The 20,773-nt window shown below is 40.2% G+C and overlaps 1 protein-coding gene across 1 annotated transcript in view; it reads left to right on the forward strand.

Annotated features, from left to right (window-relative positions):
• PDE10A (phosphodiesterase 10A) overlaps window positions 1-20,773 on the forward strand; it is a 273,819-nt gene that overhangs the window by 98,230 nt on the left and 154,816 nt on the right. Inside the window, 1 exon segment of the mRNA XM_021071805.1 lies at window positions 20,117-20,245. Within this exon segment, the coding sequence (XP_020927464.1) occupies window positions 20,117-20,245 (129 nt within the window).

The raw sequence follows: 20,773 nt of genomic DNA on the forward strand, positions 1-20,773 counted from the left end.
GCAGTGTTTTGTTCAGCGCAAGCTAATACACCTCCTTTCGGTGACTGCCTTTGGAAGGTGCTTTCCTAGTTGTGCTGTCACGTGACCGAGTACCTAGTAGGTCTTCTGCTTCTGCTTTCCAGGGACTCCTGGATGGGACGCTTGTTGCGGTCTGCGGGAGTGTTCCAGTGGCTAAAGGAAGGCTTGTCTTCATAAACCATAGGCGCTCAGGAACGTGCCTCCACCGGTGGGCGTGTGCCCGCGAGCCACGCACAGATTCCCTCAGAACTCTTAGTGCCTTTCGCTGCGCGCAGGAGCTTGGGGAAGTCAGGATTTACTTTTCTGAGTTTGTACGTCCATTTAAACAGCGTGTCTACGGCTTTAACAACAATTGGCAGTTACACTTTTTGTTAAACTGGTTGTGAGTCAAATAATATGGGAACTATATGATATTCCTCTTTACTTTTCAGTAGATTAATGTTAAAAATAATCCAGCTTTCAAAGTTGTATTTATTATTTTTGTCTAACAAACTGCCGCCAATTTAATGATTTAAAACGACCCCCGTTTATTAGCTCATAGTCCTGTGGACCAGGAGTCTCGTGTTGGGTGACATTGCTTTTTGCTCAGGCCATGAGAAATTAGTTGGTTTTTGTTTTGTTTTGTTTGTTTTTGTTTTTTTGCCATTTCTTGGGCCGCTCCCGTGGCATATGGAGGTTCCCAGGCTAGGGGTCTAATCGAGCTATAGCTGCTGGTCTACGCCACAGCCACAGCAGTGCAGGATCCGAGCTGTGTCTGCAACCTACACCACAGCTCACGGCAACGCCGGATCCTTAACCTACTGAGCAAGGCAGGGACCGAACCCGCAACCTCATGGTTCCCAGTCGGATTCGTTAACCACTGCGCCATGACGGGAACTCCAGAAATTAGTTGTTACTCTGCTCGTCTTATCTAAATCCCAGTATTAAAACTGTGAGCACTGAGGTTATTAATTACCTCGGAATACACCTGACCAAAGAGGTAAACGACCTATATGCCGAGAACTATAAAACTTTAATCAAAGAAATCAAAGAAGATGTAAAGAAATGGAAAGATATTCCATGTTCCTGGATTGGAAAAATCAATATTGTGAAAATGGCCATACTACCCAAAGCAATCTACAGATTCAATGCAATCCCTATCAAATTACCCATGACATTGTTCACAGAACTAGAACAAACAATCCAAACATTTATATGGAACCACAAAAGACCCAGAATCGCCAAAGCAATCCTGAGAAACAAAAACCAAGCAGGAGGCATAACTCTCCCAGACTTCAAGAAATACTACAAAGCCACAGTCATCAAAACAGTGTGGTACTGGTATCAAAACAGACAGACAGACCAATGGAACAGAATAGAGAATCCGGAAATAAACCCTGACACCTATGGTCAATTAATCTTTGACAAGGGAGGCAGGAACATCAAATGGGAAAAGGAAAGTCTGTTCAGCAAGCATTGCTGGGAAACCTGGACAGCTGCATGCAAAGCAATGAAACTAGAACACACCCTCACATCATGTACAAAAATAAACTCCAAATGGCTGAAAGACTTAAATATACGACAGGACACCATCAAACTCCTAGAAGAAAACATAGGCAAAACACTCTCTGACATCAACATCAGAATATTTTCTCAGGTCAGTCTCCCAAAGCAATAGAAATTAGAGCAAAAATAAACCCATGGGACCTCATCAAACTGAAAAGCTTTTGCACAGCAAAGGAAACCCAAAACAAAACAGAAAGACAACTTACAGAATGGGAGAAAATAGTTTCAAATGATGCAACTGACAAGGGCTTAATCTCTAGAATATACAAGCAACTTATACAACTCAACAGCAAAAAACCAATCAATCAATGGAAAAATGGGCAAAAGACCTGAATAGACATTTCTCCAAGGAAGATATACAGATGGCCAACAAACACATGAAAAAATGCTCAACATCGCTGATTATAAGAGAAATGCAAACCAAAACTACCATGAGATACCACCTCACACCAGTCAGAATGGCCATCATTAATAATCCACAAATAACAAGTGCTGGAGGGGCTGTGGAGAAAAGGGAACCCTCCTGCACTGCTGGTGGGAATGTAACTGGTACAGCCACTATGGAGAACAGTTTGGAGATACCTTAGAAATCTATACATAGAACTTCCATATGACCCTGCAATCCCACTCTTGGGCATCTATCCGGACAAAGCTCTACTTAAAAGAGACACATGCACCCGCATGTTCATTGCAGCCTATTCACAATACCAGGACATGGAAACAACCAAATGTCCATCGACAGATGATTGGATTCGGAAGAGGGGTATTATACACAATGGAATACTACTCAGCCATAAAAAAGGATGACGTAATGCCATTTGCAGCAACATGGGTGGAACTAGAGAATCTCATACTGAGTGAAATGAGCCAGAAAGAGAAAGACAAATACCATATGATATCACTTATAACTGGAATCTAATATCCAGCACAAATGAACATCTCCTCAGAAAAGAAAATCATGACTTGGAGAAGAGACTTGTGGTTGCCTGATGGGAGGGGGAGGGAGTGGGAGGGATCGGGAGCTTGGGCTTATCAGACACAACCTAGAATAGATTTATAAGGAGATCCTGCTGAATAGCATTGAGAACTATGTCTAGATACTCAGGTCGCAACAGAAGAAAGGGTGGGGGAAAAACTGTAACTGCAATGTATACATCTAAGGATGACCTGACCCCCTTGCTGTACAGTGGGAAAATAAAAAAAAAAAAAAAAAATAAAATAAATAAATAAATGGGAAAAAAAATGTGCCTGCATATTTATTATATCCCTCTCTTTTGTGTGTTTCCCTTTTCTCCTTTATTCTATTCTTTCCATTAAATTAGATTAAATTGCATCACGTGAAACCTATTTTCTTTCCACATATTTTAAAGCTTTTTTTTTTTTTTTTTTTTTTGTCTTTTTTGTTGTTGTTGTTGTTGCTATTTCTTGGGCCGCTCCCGCGGCATATGGAGGTTCCCAGGCTAGGGGTTGAATCGGAGCTGTAGCCACCGGCCTACGCCAGAGCCACAGCAACGCGGGATCCGAGCCGCGTCTGCAACCTATACCACAGCTCACGGCAATGCCGGATCGTTAACCCACTGAGCAAGGGCAGGGACCGAACCCGCAACCTCATGGTTCCTAGTCGGATTCGTTAACCACTGCGCCACGACGGGAACTCCTTAAAGCCTTTTTAGAATGATATACTAGTAATGTTTATTTCTGTGGGAGTGTTTATCATTAGTTTTTTTTTTTAACATGTTATCGAATAATTCACTGAGAATCTCAGTATAATGGCAGATTAAAATTTTTCTTGTTACTGGTGCTTTAAATGTGTAGTTGTATTTGCCCTTCGGTAGCTGAGACGTTTGTCCACAGAGTCCTTGTATGTATTGTGGGCAAGGCACAGAATGTACTTATTTGGCATCAGGTTTATCCACATCTAGTGGCCATTGGCCACCGTGTGAGAAGCCGCTTTCCCTTTCAGGGGAGAATTTGATCTCAGGTGTTTGCACGACATGGTGGTTCTACCTGCCACTTTCCAAAGGCAGTGGCTGCTTGGTCCTTGTGCCTTTAACCCAAATCAGCCTTCCCAACTCTTGGGTCATTGGAGCCATGTCACCTTCATCCAAAAAAGGGAGCTTCGCCCATCCCGCTGCCTTCAAGGCAAAAGTCTTGGCCTTTGTAGAGTTTCTTCTGTCTTTACCTCTAGGCAGCTTTCTCCTTCCCTTGTTTACCTGTTTTCTGATTCACTGACCATTCCTCCGAGGCAGCTGTCGAGTTCACTTACTGACCTGTCTTCAGCCAGCTTTCTTGCGCACTCTGAGCTCCGCGGCCTCCAGATCTCTCTGGCTCTCCCCAGTGTCTGATTGGCTCCATCCAGTTTTAGGTGTACCCATCCCTGTGTGGTCGTGCCTGGAAGCTCTCAAAGTAGACCTGCCTTGGCTCCTGTGAAATTAGTGTTCAAATACACATTCTGGTTAGTGTGGTGGTCAGATGGACAATTTCTGTCTGGGTTTGATAGTTCTCAATCTGAGCTCTCATGGGAATGTGTAAAACATGTTACTCTTCTGGAACACACCTAGATGAAACGTTCCTTAAATACAGGTGCATATCAGTTTTGTGAAGGCAAATTACACTGAAACAGGTAGCATGATCAGATACCTGTAAAATCTTAAATCTCGTAGTATTGCTTGATATAAAGAGGCCCACTATTTTGAAGAAGGTGTTGTTGTTATTAAATAATTATTCATTAATCACTTATTATGTGGGCGGATCTTTGCATGTATTATATTCCTGTGAAGTAGGTACTGGTATTTGCCTCATCTTCTGTTTGTGAGGACAAAGTGGCTTTGTGACTCTCTTAAGGAGCATAAGCCTGTGTTCGAGCATACATCTGGTGACTCAGAACCAAGACAGACTCTCGCACCAGCTTGCTTTGGGTTTACAGCTGCACTTGAGTTAAAGAGGCGAGAGTCTTAAGTCTGTTATGCTGCATAACTGTGCCTGAGCACTTGGCTCCGTTTCAGGCTTCACTTTGGTGGTGTCTTTTTTGACTCACGAGAAGGGTAAAGTTTGATGTTGTGAAGCTTTTACTCTCGCAGTTCTCTAAAATCATTGTTTTCATCTTCATCGTATCACTTTGAGCAGTGCCGTTTTTAGTCCGCTTTCTCGGTTAAAGAAGCTTTCGTGGGTAGCCTCAGCCAAAGGAAAACATAAGTTCATCTTGATTTAGAAATGCAGCAGTGTGGGATTTGCCTTCTGATAAATGCACATTACGAACAGTGGAAGCAGTGTCTTCTTGGCCACCAAGGCATCCTCGGGCTGTTAGTTCACGTGAAACGAGTAATCAGTTATGTGGGTCATGATCCTGGAAGTGTCTTCAGTCAAGGCTCATTCAATGATTGCTTTTTAGATCGTAGACAAATCTTTCAGTAATAAAGTATTTGAGGGGGAAGAAATTATTTAGCTTATGTAGATAGAAGGCAAGTATAGTTATTACAAGGATATAAAGCTTTTTTCCACTGTATTGAGATATTATTGACTTACATGTATCTGTGAGGCACACAACAGGGTGACTTCGTGTGAGTGTACCTGGAGAAATGGTCGCCACGGCAAGGCTGGTTAACACCTCCATTCCCTCCCACAATTCGTGTGTGTGTGCGCGTGCATGTGTGTGTGGTGATAACTTTGAAGATCTGCTCTCAGTAACGTCTCAGTACATAACCCAGTGTTGTCAGTTACAGTCACGACGCTGTAATTAGAGCCCAGCACTCAGTCACTCATGCATCTTAAAGCTGGAAGTGTCCCCCCTTTGACCAACATCTCCCGTATTCCCCCACCCCTGAGCCTCAGGCAACCACCAGTCTGCTCTCTGAGTCTGACATTTTTAGATTCCACCTGAAATGAAATCATACAGTGTCATTCTTTGCCTCACTTATTTGCCTTAGCACAATACCTCCATCCATGTTGTCACAAAAGGCAGGCTCTCCTTTCTTTTTGTAGCGGAATAATATTCCGCTGTGTGTGTAGATGTGTGGGCGTGTACCACATCTTTTTTGTCAGTTCATCTGTTGATGGACTCAAGTTGATTTCCGTGACTTAGGTATTATGAATAATGCTGCAGAGAAGCTGGGGTACAGATATATCTCTTTAATATGGCGATTTAATTAAGTAATTTTGACCACACCTGCAGCATGCAGAAGTTCCTGGACCAGGGATTGAACCCAAGCCATAGCAGTGACAACACAGAATCCTTAACTGCTAGGCCACCAGGGAATCTGGGCTCTTTTGTGGATCCCTGTGAATTTTAGAATTTTGTTTTATTTCTGTGAAAAAAGATATAGCATTTGCTTTTACTTTGCTCTCTGTTTTTCCTCCTTGGTTAAAAAAAAAATGGTACCATTGGCTTTGAGGTTTGACAGAAATCTGAAAAAAGCATCTCATCTATTAGTTTTTGTTTGAACTGAGCCATTTTATTGATATTGAAAATCATTCACCACTCTCACCTCTATTCATTGCATCTAAAGGACTTTGCCTTTTTAAATAAAGAAACCAGAAAGGAAATTAACTTTAGCACCCATTAATTCCTTCCCTTTTTTGATAAATGACAAGAAGGAATGGCGGTATAAATCCTTATGCTTATAAACTCACACACTCCAGCACATTGCAGGAAAGGACTTTGGCGTAAAGGGTTTCATGTTACAGCATAAGCCGGGATCTATTTCCAGAATTGGGACCACATTATAGTCGGATTAAAGGATGTCAGGAGTGGAAAAGCATATTCCAAAGGTAAAGAAATTCTTCGTTTCCATTTAAGCAGTTTATCAGTTATTCTGTGTATATATTTAAGCTGTTTAGATGGAAAAATAGACATGAAAAGAAAGAAGTGGGACTCATCTGGTCCCAGGCGGGGATGAGTTGGGATGTGAGTAGGCGCCACAGGCTACCAAGGGGAGGGTCCCTTGCTGGATCACTTGCTCTCGGATCTTGCAGGACTGAGTGCAGTTTGCGGCAGCTTGTCTGCACAGCTGTGGAATCACACAAGGCACATACTGACTCAGTGATGAATCCTCGTAGTGGGGAGGGTGCTGGGGTGGAGATTCTGCGATTTGCTAGGAAGACTCCAGGCCACACCGTGTAGTCGTGCTGATGGTTAAGCTCTCTGATAGCAGAGAGGATGCAGGGCCCAGCCAGCAGAGGGGGAGGGTGCAGGGAGAAGACCTGGACATCCGGCACAAGCTCTCAAGAGTCCTCTCCTAGGGGAGTCGCCCAGGACTCGCTTAATTCCTCCAGCAACACACAGGAAATGCCATTGACTGGGGAAAACTCATTAGAGACTCAGAACCCGGAGTTTTTGTTGGGGGCTGGTCACATAGGCACCTTCTGCCTGTTCCTGTCCTAAATCACAGACCCTCAGGAGGAAGGCGGGGTTGGCCTAAATCACACCGTGTACGCAAGCCGTCTAAGCACGGTGGCCTCTGGAAGCACTCTCAGGCCAAGTGCCCAGGTGCCAGCCCAGGGCCAGCCCTGCAAGCCCCTCCCAGAAGGCTCTCGGGCCCGATGGGTTACGTCTCTTCTGCACAGGACCAGGGAGGTGCTCTGTGGACAGTGGAGAATGAGACAGGCTGGCTGCTGCCCTCAGGGACCTTGCAACCTACCAGCAGCGGCTGAAGTTTAATCGGAGAGCAGTAGATGAATGGGAAACTTCGACTTGGGACGAGTGAGTCGGAGCGTGAGAGGATCATGCAAGGGGGCAGTGAGTGTCACGTGTGTGGTCACTGACACTGTCGCTGAGGAAGTTGCTTTTAAACTGGCTAAATGTCTCGCTCAGCCAGGTGAAGAGTGGGGAAGAGTTAGGGCGAAGCATCGGCCAGGACCAAGGCTGGGGAGGGCTTGGCACATCGGAGGAAACAAAAGAAGCAGGGGAAAGTGGGGTCTCAAATTAAGTTAGTTGTTTTCAGGGCTAACCTGTGGTTCCTGGGAGTTTCTGCTCCAAAGATTTCTCCTGCCTCCTTAACAGAGCCTGAGGTTTAGCAGTCAGATTTCTCAGTTTATAATTTGAAGCAAAATGTGTAGTATAATTCCAAATTGCGTGATAGCAGGAGTCAGTAGCAATCCCTTTAAGGTATAATAAGCCTAGACAGGGCAGAGTGTCAAACACAAGAGGCAATTTGGCTTTAAGAGGTGAGTTCTTGGGCTTGTAGCTTTGTTCCAACCTTAATTTATTGCTTGCTGGCATATAGAAAATGAATTCAGTCACTTCTCTGTGCTCACTTTCCTCTTTTATGCTTTGAGGGTCATAATTTATTTATTCGACCAATATTTACTGAGCATTTACTCTGTGCTGGATATACAATATGCTCTGGGGCTTCAGTGAACTAACACACGTCTCCTTTGTAGCGCAGGATCACATGCAAAGAAGCTGCGAAGTGAGGCCAGCAGCGATTAACAACTGCTCTTTACCCTTTGGTCAGGGAAGGAGATTGAGTAGTTATAATTGAATTAAGACTTTAAAAAGCTGAAGATTATTTACTTATTCTTTACACCTGGAGTAAACATACAGGAAATGATAAAATTGAGAGAATTATTGTGATAATTCAGAGAAAAGACTATTAGTAATGTATACCTTAGAATTTTAAAATGTACAACAAATATGCAGTTTCTTCTAATGGAGCTGAGATTAGCTGCTGTGAGATTATGGAGCAGGAGAAGGAGACTTGATGATAAGGCACCTAATTTGGGAGGAAAGGCCTCTCTTAAGATGAGGAAGACTGAGTTAGGCTGTCCCAAGGGCATCCCACAGTTAGGTCCTGTGGGAGGGGCTCAGGACCCACAGCTTAGGTCATGGGGGCGGGGAAGGGAGAGTGCTGGCCTTTTGCCGTATGTTTTTTACTTTTTTGGGAAACAAATAGATACATATTGGGATTTTTCTCCACACATTAAGATAGCTGAAGTAACACTTGAAAAATTATGCTTTTTCCTCTTTCTAATGATAGGTCTTTTAGTACTTATAATTAATTTAAAAGTATCCCTCTGAGGAAAACAATAATTCTTTAGATTTGAAAGTGATTTTCTAATTTTTATGAATATTAAAATGGCAAGACTTCAGAAATAAGAAAATTTTCAAGATGTAGATATCCATTTTTAGAATAGTAATTTGTCATAAGGACACATTTAAAGATACATGTGAAGTGAACCTAATGTGTATTCAGTTGGTGACATAATCGGAGATAAGAATATTCCTAATAACTTAAAATGCAGTAAGTAATCTGTACATTTCTAGTGAGATATATATAAAGAACATAAAAAAATCCTCTTTTGTTTATAGCACCCATACTATTGTGTGTATATTGTATGATAACAGAAATGAATAATTATATAAGCTAATTCCATCATTTCTGGAATTGAAATGCCAGAGACCCTAAGGAAAATTGTATGTATCCGGATCTGGGGCAGAAAATGTACAAGCTGAACCTGAAGCATCTGGTCTCACAGATTCTAAGGAGGCCACCAGGAGTGCTAGATTCTTATCATTGTGACTTGGGGACCAGCTTGAAGAGGCTTTTCCTGTTGGCCAAAAGATGGGGCAGTGTGAATACCAGTAAGGATAATAATTATAATGGAAGAAACAAAGCAAATCAGTTCAAATATATGGTTTTCTAGTAAAATATTTTTAGTTCCTCACCTTTAGGAGAATACTGTTAAACCAGTTCGCTGTGAAAACTGCTAAATAAAAGGAACAAATTAAGCATTTATCCTGTCTTACTAAATAAACTAACCAAGTAGTAGATGAAGCAAAGTTTCCCTTTGTATTATTTCAATTAATAAATGAAGAAGGCATTAGGGAATTAGGAAACCACCATTTTGCAAGGCATAATGAATTACTAGCTCTTAATTCCTCAGTGCTATTGGTATCACAAAGAGAGATGGCCAGACAGTATGAGCCTTTTGACAGAGAACACCACTTATAACAATTGCCTACTCACCTCCAAACTGAGCCTCGATCTGTTCAAGTCTCTGGATCTAGTTTTGGTTTTCAGGACATGCAGAGGGAAGATGAACATGTTAAGCAACGCAACAGGGACATGGTCAGACAAATCCGAACTGTGGAAAACCGTAAAAAGTTCTATTTTCTTCAGTGGTAAATTATAAGGGGGAAACAGAAGATGATGGGGAAACCTATAGTATAAAGGAAATCTATGAAAATACCCAAAAAATTGCAACTGCAGCAGGTTGACCTATCTGGGTCCAGGTTTATATAAACAACATGGTCAAAAAAGGTTGAGAATTAGAAGCCTAAACACTTGGATGTTTGATGGTTTTGAAAATAGTTATTCCAGGGATGCAAGGATTTTTCAGTATCCATCAGTCAGTCAGTGTGTTACATCACATCAACAGATTGAAGAATAAAAACCATGTGATGATCTCAATAGATGCAGAAAAAAAAGCTTTTGGTAAAGTTTGGTATTCGTTTATGATAAAAACTCTCCAGAAAGTAGGCATAGGGGGAATCTACTTCAACATAATAAAGGCCGTATGTGACAAACCCACTGCAAACAACATACTCAGTGGTGAAAAGCTGAAAGCATTTCCTCTTAGATTTGGAACCAGACAAGGACGTCCACTCTCACTACTTTTATTCAACATAGTTCTGGAAGTCCTACTCATGGCAAGCAGAGAAGAAAAAGAAATAAAAGGAATCCAAATAGGAAAAGAAGTAAAGCTCTCACTATTTGTAGATGACATGATACTCTACAGAGAAGATCCCAAAGTTGCTATCAGAAAACTTCTAGAGCTCATCAATGAATTTGGTAAAGTTTCAGGATGCAAAATTAATACATAGAAATGTGTTTCATTTCTATACACTAATGATGAAGATTGGGAAGAGAAATTAAGTAAACAATCCCATTTACCATCACATTAAAAAAGAACGAAGTACCTACGAATAAACCTACCTAAGGAGGCAAAAGATCCATATGCCGAAAACTACAAGACACTAATGAAAGAAATTGAAGATGGAACAAACAGATGGAAAGATAGACTATGTTCTTGGATTGGAAGAATCAATATTGTCAAAATGAATATATAAGGCAATCTACAGTTTCAGTGGAATCCTTGTTAAGATATCAATGGCATTTTTCACGGAACTAGAGCAAATAATTTTTTTTTTTAATTTTAAAATGTGTAAGGAAACACAAAAGATCCTGAATAGCCAGAGCGAATCTTTTTTTTTTTTTTTTTTTTTTTGTCTTTTTTGTCTTTTTGTTGTTGTTGTTGTTGTTGTTGTTGTTATTGTTGCTATTTCTTGGGCCGCTCCCGCGGCATATGGAGGTTCCCAGGCCAGGGGTCGAATCGGAGCTGTAGCCACCGGCCTACGCCAGAGCCACAGCAACGCGGGATCTGAGCCGCGTCGGCAACCTACACCACAGCTCACGGCAACGCCGGATCGTCAACCCACTGAGCAAGGGCAGGGACCGAACCCGCAACCTCATGGTTCCTAGTCGGATTCGTTAACCACTGCGCCACGACGGGAACTCCCAGAGCGAATCTTGAGAAAGAAAAACAGTGCTGGAAGAATCAGGGCTCCCTGACTTCAGATTATACTAGAAAGCTACAGTAATCAAAACAGTATGGTACTGGCACAGAAACAGAGATACAGATCAATGGATCAGGATAGAAAGCCCAGAAATAAACCCATGCACTTATGGTCAATTAGTCTATGATAAAGAAGGCAAGACAATACAATGGAGAGAAGACAGTCTCTTCATTAAGTGGCTCTGGGAAAACTAGACAGCCATGTGTAAAAAATGAAATTAGAACATTATCTAACATTGTATATGAAAATAAGCTCAAAATCGATTAAAGTCCCAGTGGTAACACTGGACACTATAAAACTCTAAGAGGAAAACATAGGCAGAACCCTCTTTGACATAAATTGCAGCACTATCTTTTTGGATCCATGTCCTATCGTGATGGATATAAAACCAGAAATAAACAAATGGGACCTTTGCACAGCAAAGTAAACTGAACAAAATGAAAATAAAATTGACAGAATGGGAGAAAATATTTGTAAATGAAATGACTGACAAGGAATTAATTTCCAAAATATACAAACAGCTCCTACAGCTCAATATCAACCCCCCCCCAAAGACCCAATTAAAAATGGGCAGAAGATAGAAATAGATATTTCTCAAAAGAAGACATACAGATAGCCAACAGGCACATGAAAAGATGCTCAACATTGCTAATTATTAGAGAAATGCAAATCAAAACTACAGTGAGGTACCACGTTACTCTGGTCAGAATGACCGTCATTAAAATAATGTGAGAAAAAGTATATTCTTTTTCTCACCTTACTGTTGTTTTGATTTGTATTTCTCGGATAATTTGTACTGTACTTTGCTGTACAGTAGAAAATCGACAGAATACTGTAAGCCAACTATAATGGAAAAAATAAAAGTCATTTAAAAATAAAAAAATAAAAAATCAAAGTAAAAAAATGTCTACAAATAGGGGAGTTCTTGTTGTGACTCAGGGGGTTAAGAACCCAACATAGTTTTGGTGAGGATGTGGGTTCAATCCCTGGCCTTGCTCAGTGGGGTAAGGATTGGCTTTGCGGCAAGGTGCAGATGAGACTTGGATCCCGCATTGCTGTGGCTATGGCATAGGCCAGCAGCTGCAGCTCCACTTTGACCCTTAGCTCAGGAATGTCCATGTGTTGCAGGTGTGGCCATAAAAAGGAAAAAAAAGTCTGCAAATAATAAATGCTGGAGGGCGTGTGGAGAAAAAGGAAGCCTCCTACAGTGTCAGTGAGGATGTAAATTGGCAGCCTGTAATGAAAACAGTATGGTGGTTCCTTAAAAAATGAAAATAAAACTACTATATGATCCAGCAGTCCCCTCTCGGGCATCTTTCCAGAAAAAAACATAAGAAAAGATGCCTGCATCCTATTGTTTATTGCAGCGCTGTTAACAATAGCCAATACGTGGAAACATCTCAAGTGTCTGTTGACAGGTGAATGGGTGAAGAAGATGTGATTTATGATGGAATATCACTTAGCCATAAAAAAGAGTGAAATGAAGCCATTAGCAGCAACATGGATTGACCTAAAGATTATCACAGTAGGAGTTCCCGTCGTGGCGCAGTGATTAACGAATCCGACTAGGAACCATGAGGTTGCGGGTTCGGTCCCTGCCCTTGCTCAGTGGGTTAACGATCCGATGTTGCCGTGAGCTGTGGTGTAGGTTGCAGACGCGGCTCGGATCCCGCGTTGCTGTGGCTCTGGCGTAGGCCGGTGGCTACAGCTCCGATTCGACCCCTGGCCTGGGAACCTCCATATGCCATGGGAACAGCCCAAGAAATAGCAACAACAACAACAACAAAAGACAAAAAAAAAAAAAAAAAAAAAAAGATTATCACAGTAAGTGAAGTCAGACAGAGAAAGACAGATATCATATGATATTGCTTATATGTGGAATCTAAAATAATGATGCACGTGAACTTATTTATAAAACAGAAACAGACCTATAGACTTTGACACAAACTTAGAGTTACCGAAGGGAAAAGATGGGGGGCGGGGGATAAAATGGGACTTTGAGATTAACAGATCCGCATTACTATATATAAAATAGATAACCAACAGGGACCTACTGGATACACAGGGAACTATATTCAATATTTTGTGATAGCCTATAAGGGAAAAGAATCTGAAAAAAAAAATAGCTCTATGTGCATGTGTAACTGAATCACTCTGCAGCACACCTGAAACTAACACAACATTGTAAATGAACTACACTTCAATAAAAATATGTGAAAATGGTATTTTGCAAAATTATGTATAAGCTTTGCTTCAAAATTCTGTGCTAGGAGAGTGGGTGAGAGTAGGGTGTAGATTGAAAATACTGGCTGTGAGTTGAAAATGATTAAAACTGGGTGTTAAGTACATGGGAGGCCGTTATGTTTCTCTGTGTGGTTTAACAAAAATTTAAGCTTACATGTGCGAGTACACACAGACACCCACAAACACACAGTCTCCTTCAGAAAAAAGCTGAATTTGTGGATTGTAGACCTAAGAACCAAATGGGTAATAGAATGTGTTATAACTTTAGAAGCTTGTAAGGTTTGTGTAAAGATGAAGGTAGCCTCAGTGTTACTAGATTTTTTTTTTAAAGATGAAAAATGCTTGGTCTTTGATGTTGTTATTTTGTGTTAAAAGACAAATACGGCTTGTTTTGTTGTTGTTGTTATGACTCTACGGTCCGGTAATACAATATTGAATTAAGAAATATTATTAAAGCTTTTTATCTGTATGTTCATCCATTTCTTGAAAAGACTTACTCAGAATTGAAGTTATTCCTTATCTATCTTTCTGGTTGTTGGTAGAATTACTAGCCAAAGAAGCAATTGTCTTTATTAAAGTATTTATCTCTCTTTATTTTGCCCTTTGTTAAATGTTTTTAGGTTCAGTATTAAATCTAACCATTATATGTACCACTCAATACCTTTGGTTTTGTTCAGCATGGAATCCACCTTGACGTTTTTAGTAGATGCTGCGAAAGTGAATGAAATTCATCCAACTGTCCCTAACTCGTGGTCTGCTCATTCAGTCCGTCAGTGTCCTTGTGCTTCCCTCCTCTCGCCTGTGACTTTAACACCCTGCTCACTGGCATCCCTGCCACATGTTGAAAAATAAAGATGAAAGTCAGTCCAACATCTATTTGATTAATCTTATAATCTGTTTGTACTCAAAATGTTGCATAGATGAGAGAATATAGTTTATTAGTAAACTATTTTGAAATGTATTGATTCTGATGTTCATGTTACCTTGGAATAAATACTATATTCATATCTATCTGTGGGAGTCGTGTGGATTATTAGTGACAAGCTTTTAATAACTGTATGCTAGTGTGTGCCGATGGCAGCTCGGGTCAGACCCTATTGCTCTCATTGAGTTTGTTCTCAAATACTAACCGAGTCTTTTATTGACATAAACACAGTGTATAGGCCGTCAGAAGGTATGAAATGTTAAACCAAAGTCAGACAAAAACAGAAGAATGATTTTATTATCCATATATCCGCCATTTTCCAAGAGTGTGGGTAGAGTCCTAGGCCATTCTTGTTTCAGTGTCTTTTTCTGGTTTGCTCCTCTATTGGCCCAAAAGTCCTTTGCAAAACTGAATGTTTATAGGAAGTAAAAATGGATAAAATGTTAGAATTAAAAACATAGGATAGATTGCTTTTGTTGGCTAAGAAAGATGAGCATACATTAAACTCTAAAATAAAACCATAAGTTTTAGAAAATTGGGAATTTTAATGTTAAAGTTACAAACCTGTAATTTGAACCTCTGGACAATCCAAGAATTGGCTTTCATACAGTTGAAAAAATGGCTTTTTGGTGCTGTTATTAAATGTACCAAGGAAAAATGCTATATTTGGATTATTTCATTGAATTATTATGATAGTGTGAGACAGATGTTATTCTCATTCCCATATAAATAAGAAGCCGGCTTTTGGAGGGTCAGTGCTTTGTCCAGGCGCATGCCCGCATGAACAGGTGAAATGAGAAAACTCAGCTTTGCCTGTACTTTTAATCACTGTGACATAATGACTCCCCTACCATTCTCTTGTTGAAGGAGGTAGCTATTTTTGTGAAATGTGAATGGTTACTCGGGAAGAAAACTGTAATTAGATCTTTCCACTTGAAATATAAAGCTATGTACTGACACTTGGGATTCTAAGTGGAGTGCACAACCAGGGTGGCCTGTGTGCCCTCTTTCTCTTCTACATGCTTAATCCAGGATTCCTTTAATTTCTTTAGGAGTTTCCTTGGGCGCCATAACTCGTTTATGACTCAGTTGATCTTTCAAAAGTTAGTTTTGAGTAATTTATACAAAAGAAGTGTCAAGGCGTCAGGAAGTATGCTCCACCTTCTTGAGGGCAGAGTATCTGCATAAAGTATTTGGAATTCTTTTGTGTGGGAGATGTGTCCATTGCCCTCTGTTCACTTGTTTATTCAGTCATTTGTTTACATCAGTATGAACCATGAATTGTCCAAGTCGATTCAGGCTGCTGTAACAAAATACCACATTTGTGGTATTGTATGGTGGGTGGCTTATAAACAACAGAAATCTATTTTTCTGGCGCAGCTTGGTTGACCTAGGGCCCTCTTCTGGATCACAGGGGTTTTGCATCCTCATGTGGCAGAGAGGGGCCAGGGATCTCACTTGATCCTCTTTTATAAGGCACTAATCTCATGCATAAGGCCTCCTCCACCCCTCGTGGTTTAAGCTCCTACCAGGGGCTCCACCTACGTATACCGTCAAGTTTGGGATTAGGGTTTTAACATATGATTCTGGGGGCAGGGCACAAACATTCAGATTATAGCATGGATATTTATTTTATTCTTGAGGTTATAGTCTAATACTACTTACTTTTGTTACATTGTTGCATTCTTAAACCATTGGGGGCTCTTTCAATTGGCTTCTGTGTCCTTGTGACATCCCCCATCGAGTGTGTGTGTGTGTGTGTGTGTGTGTGTGCACGCGCGTGCGTGCACGTGCTAGCACTCTCTCACTTTGTGTCACTGCAGGATGTTCCAAGCTTATCTTAACGTATTTTAGTCACTTCTCCGAGGAGCCATGCATCTTTGTTTGGAGGAGGGTGTTAGAAATTGAGGTCTAGGTGCTACAGGTACTTGTTGGTGCTGGATACTGTTGCTTCTAGGCCATCTCAGCTAACATAGCAAGTGCGTATATGTGTATACTAACCCGAGTATATATATATACACATAGTGTCCACCAGTATTTCAGTGTGAAACTGTCTGTATCTGTATTGAACTAAAGTTCCACTCATGTCTGAAATTCCAGTCCATCCCCACATGTTCATTCAAGACGCCTCTCTTGCTTGTCTGTAACGTCTCACTCTGCATGAGGAATCTCGTTCCCATGGTTCCCTTATTGAATTGTTTGGTTTCACTGTACACGAAGAGTAGTGTCCGCATTGCTAAACTCCACCCCATGGGAGAACTTTAACACCTAGAGGACAGCGCTTATGTGTAGTTTATTTGTCTCGGGTCGTGTAGATTCCACTCATTTCCAAAGTTATGTAGGTCAGCGCCTTACCCTCCACACCTTCAGTGAGATCGTTCCATAATTTGTAATATATTTAGATTCTTTTGTTACATTCGGCCTTACATCTTGGGTTAGCCTGAGTTTCTAAATTATATTTTAAAATTTACATACATCGAAGTTTATTATTTTTTATTTTTTAGCCACACCTGTGGCATGTAGAGTTCTGGGCCAGGGACCGAACCCTCGCCACAGCAGCGACCCGAACTGCTGCAGTGATAATGCCAGATCCTTAACCCCCTGCGCCACAAGAGAACTCCTCAAGTTTATATTTTCATGCTGTTAAGTTCTATAGGTTTTGACAAATGCCTAGTGTCATATATTCACCACTATGGTATCATACAGAGTAGTTCCATCACCCTAAAGATGCTGCCCCCCCCCCTCACACCTGGCAACCACTGACCTTTTTACTGTCTTTCTCTACAGTTTTGCCTTTCCAGAAAGTTGCATAATTGGAATTATATTACATGCAGCCTTTTCAGACTAAGTTTTTTTTACTGAATACTATTCATTTAAAACTAACTCATTTCTTTTCATGGCTTGCTAGCTCATTTCTCCTCATTGCTAAATAATATTTAATTATGTGGATATACCACAATGTGGTATCCAGCTTGCCTTTTGCAGGACATTTTAGGAACTTCCAGTTTGGGATGAATAAAGCTGTTGTTAACACTCACCTGCAGATTTTGGGTGGACGTAGTCTTGCAGTCATTTGGATAAATACTTGGTGGTGTGGTTGCTGGATCATGTGGTAGGATTACATTTAGCTGTATGAGAAACTGCCGCACATCTTCCAAAGTGACTTTGATTTTGCATCCCTATCAGTGATGAATGAGAATGTTTATTATTCCTCATCCTGGCTAAAGCTGGCCGTCTTTTGGGTTTAGCTGTTCTAATCTGTAGCGGAATCTCATTTTTGTTTAACATCAGCTCACTCATGACAAATAAGCATCTTTTCATACTTTTCCTTTTTGCCATGTCTGCATCTTCCTTGGCAAAGTGTTCAGCTCTCGACACATTTTTAATTTTTTGTAGTTGAATTCTAGGCCATTCTTTGTATATTTCAGATACAGTTCCGTTATCTGATAAGTAACTTGGCAAATAGGACTATGGCGAAATGAGATGACGGAATCAATTATGACTTTATATTATATTCAGCTTGAGTTTCTGGAAAAATGGAGAGTAAGAGTAACAGAAAAAAGGAAAGTTGAGAGTTAAAATCACTTCGAGAATAAGTGGCTCATGAGACTCATTTGAGTCAAGATGGAGCTTGAGGTGATGGAAGAATTTTTAAAGACTAGAGATCAAGGAGTTCCTGTCGTGGCGCAGTGGTTAAGGAATCCAACTGGGAACCGTGAGGTTGCAGGTTCGATCCCTGCCCTTGCTCACTGGGTTAAGGATCCGGCGTTGCTGTGAGCTGTGGTGTAGACTGCAGATGGGGCTCAGATCTGGGGTTGCTGTGGCTTTGGTGTAGGCCTGCGGCTACGGCTCTGATTCAACCCCTAGCCTGGGAACCTCCATATGCCACAGGAGCGGCCTAAGAAAATGGCAAAAAGACAAAAAAAAAAAAAAAAAAAAAAGACTAGAGATCAAAAATATAATAAGGTTCCTGGTTCAGATTTTGCTGACATTATCAGAGATTGTTGAAGAGAAAGCAGAAGTAAAAAGCGAAGAGAAAGTTAGGCTAAGAACTGTATCGAGTCACAAAAGTGATTGACGGGAGTTTTATTAAGAAGGAAGCACAGGTTGAATATGTTCCCCCTGGAGAGCTTGATCAGAGCACGAAGGCTGCTTGGTCTGTCTCCTGAGGTCGGATCAGCTGGGAGCTTCACTTACACTTCCTGTGCCTTTCGTATCTGGGGACCCGTGCTCGCTTTGTCAAGAGAGCTCGCTCCTCCCTAGTGAGTCTCTTACCTTTAGCACCTTGTCGAGTTTCTCAAATTGGATTTTAACTCACTGAGGCTCTTTTCCAGGTGAATGTGGGCAAGGTCTTGTTCTCTTTTATGTGATACAACTGTATAATTATGGATATTAGTAATGAGATCCATGTGTCTATATAGTTTAAATCGACTGTTTAAATAGTGAATTCATTGAAATAAATCATTTGCCTTCTCCGTAGCATCATTCAGCTATAGAATCACATAGCTGCGACTTCCGTCTCTAGCAGAATTGATTAATGTATTTAAATTCTGCGTCTTGTCTGGTGCTGCAAACATGTAGCGTGTTCCCTGAAGACATGAAGATATGCTTGTCTTTTTCTTTCCTGCACCTTAAATTTTTCATTTCTTTTTTCACCTCACTATCCCTAAGGATGGTAAATTATTGAATAACTCACAGAGAGTACACAGTAGTACAAATAGTTACGATCACTGAGTGGTAATTAGTTATAGCCTTTTGTGATTTTGAGTTGTTTAATGAAATGGATACCAACATGAAGCAGAAATTTGAAAACATAATTTAATATTTCTTACATGAAAATATAGAAGTTCTTCATTTGACAATTCTTTGTGTATTCAACAGTTATTATTAGACTATAAAAATTATTTCTGTGAAACAACTACATATATACAATATCAATGAAAAATATCAAAGTTAATTTTAACTGAACATTAGTTTTATCTTTGGATTTAGTGGCTCTGATAAAAAGAATTTTTATTGGAAATAATAAAATATAAGAATTTATTCATTAAACATTTTTTTTAGCACCTAGCATCTACCAGTGCTTTATTGACCTGTTTGATAATATTGCTAGGGTTCCATTTACCTTAAGTATTAAACCTATGATAATTACTGACAAAAAATAGAAGTACTTTGTAAGGCTTAACTGCACAACCCTGGAACACAGCATCGGTTCAAATATAACACTGGAACTTACTGTTGGAAAACAGCTGTGTAATATGATGTAATAACCTAATGTGAAATTTCTAAAGTTCTAACTTTACCCTTAACTTTTTACTACTTTATCATTATGGTAAAACATAAATAACAAATTTTTACTTTAACCATATCAAGGGTAATCCAGTGGCATTAATTATACTCACAATGTGTAACCATCACCTCTGCCTACTTCCAAAACAGCCTTTATCCAAAACAGAAACTTTGTACCCATTAAGCAAAGAAGACCTCATTCTTCTCCTCCTCAGCACCTGGAAACCCCTGATCTACTTTGTCTCTATGAATTTGCCTGTTAGATAGTTCATATAAGTGGAATCATGTAATATTTGTCCTTTTTGTCCAGGTCATTTTATTTACTGTATTTTTCTTCAGTTTCCTCCATGTTGTAACAGAACCTCATTCCTTTTTATGGATGAAAAACAGCCCATTGTATGTATATACATCTTTTAAAAATAATTATATGTTAAGTCACTTTGTGTAACATGTTTTTCTATATCTTTGATGTAAATGTGATGTCGTATTGGTTAATTTTATTCTTTTCAATTCTTTTGCAGGTTTGACAGATGAAAAAGTGAAGGCATATCTTTCTCTTCACCCCCAGGTATTAGACGAATTTGTATCTGAAAGTGTTAGTGCAGAGACCGTAGAAAAATGGCTAAAGAGGAAAAACAACAAACCAGAAGGTAAGAGCTCATTCAGATTAATTGTGGATTATTTTATAGTTTATAGCGACAAAAAGGGTATTTAGTAGATGCTAGAAAGTAAAATATAGACAAATATTAATACTTTAATTCTATAAGAGCTTTATTGTTTAAAAAGATAACTTAAAATAAGTTAGAATTAGGGGAAATGATCCTTAGTTAAAAAAAGTTTGGGGAGTTCCCGTCATGGCTCAGTGGTTAACGAATCTGACTAGGAACCATGAGGATTTGATGCCTGGCTTCGCTCAGTGGGTTAAGGATCCGGCGTTGCTGCGAGCTGTGGTGTAGGTCACAGATGTGGCTCTGATCTGGCATTGCTGTGGCTGTGGCGTAGGCTGGCAGCTGTAGCTCTGATTTGACTCCAAGCCTGAGAACCTCCATATGCCACAAGTGTGGCCCTAGAAAGCAAAAAAAAAAAAAAAAAGCAATGCCCTTTAAAAAAAAAAAAGGCCTGACTACAGTAATACTGTGAGAACACACCCTTCACTTAATTTCACTTCAGCCAGAATT

The sequence above is a fragment of the Sus scrofa genome, chromosome 1 (genome assembly GCF_000003025.6).
Source record: "Sus scrofa isolate TJ Tabasco breed Duroc chromosome 1, Sscrofa11.1, whole genome shotgun sequence".
Lineage (NCBI taxonomy): Eukaryota > Metazoa > Chordata > Mammalia > Artiodactyla > Suidae > Sus > Sus scrofa.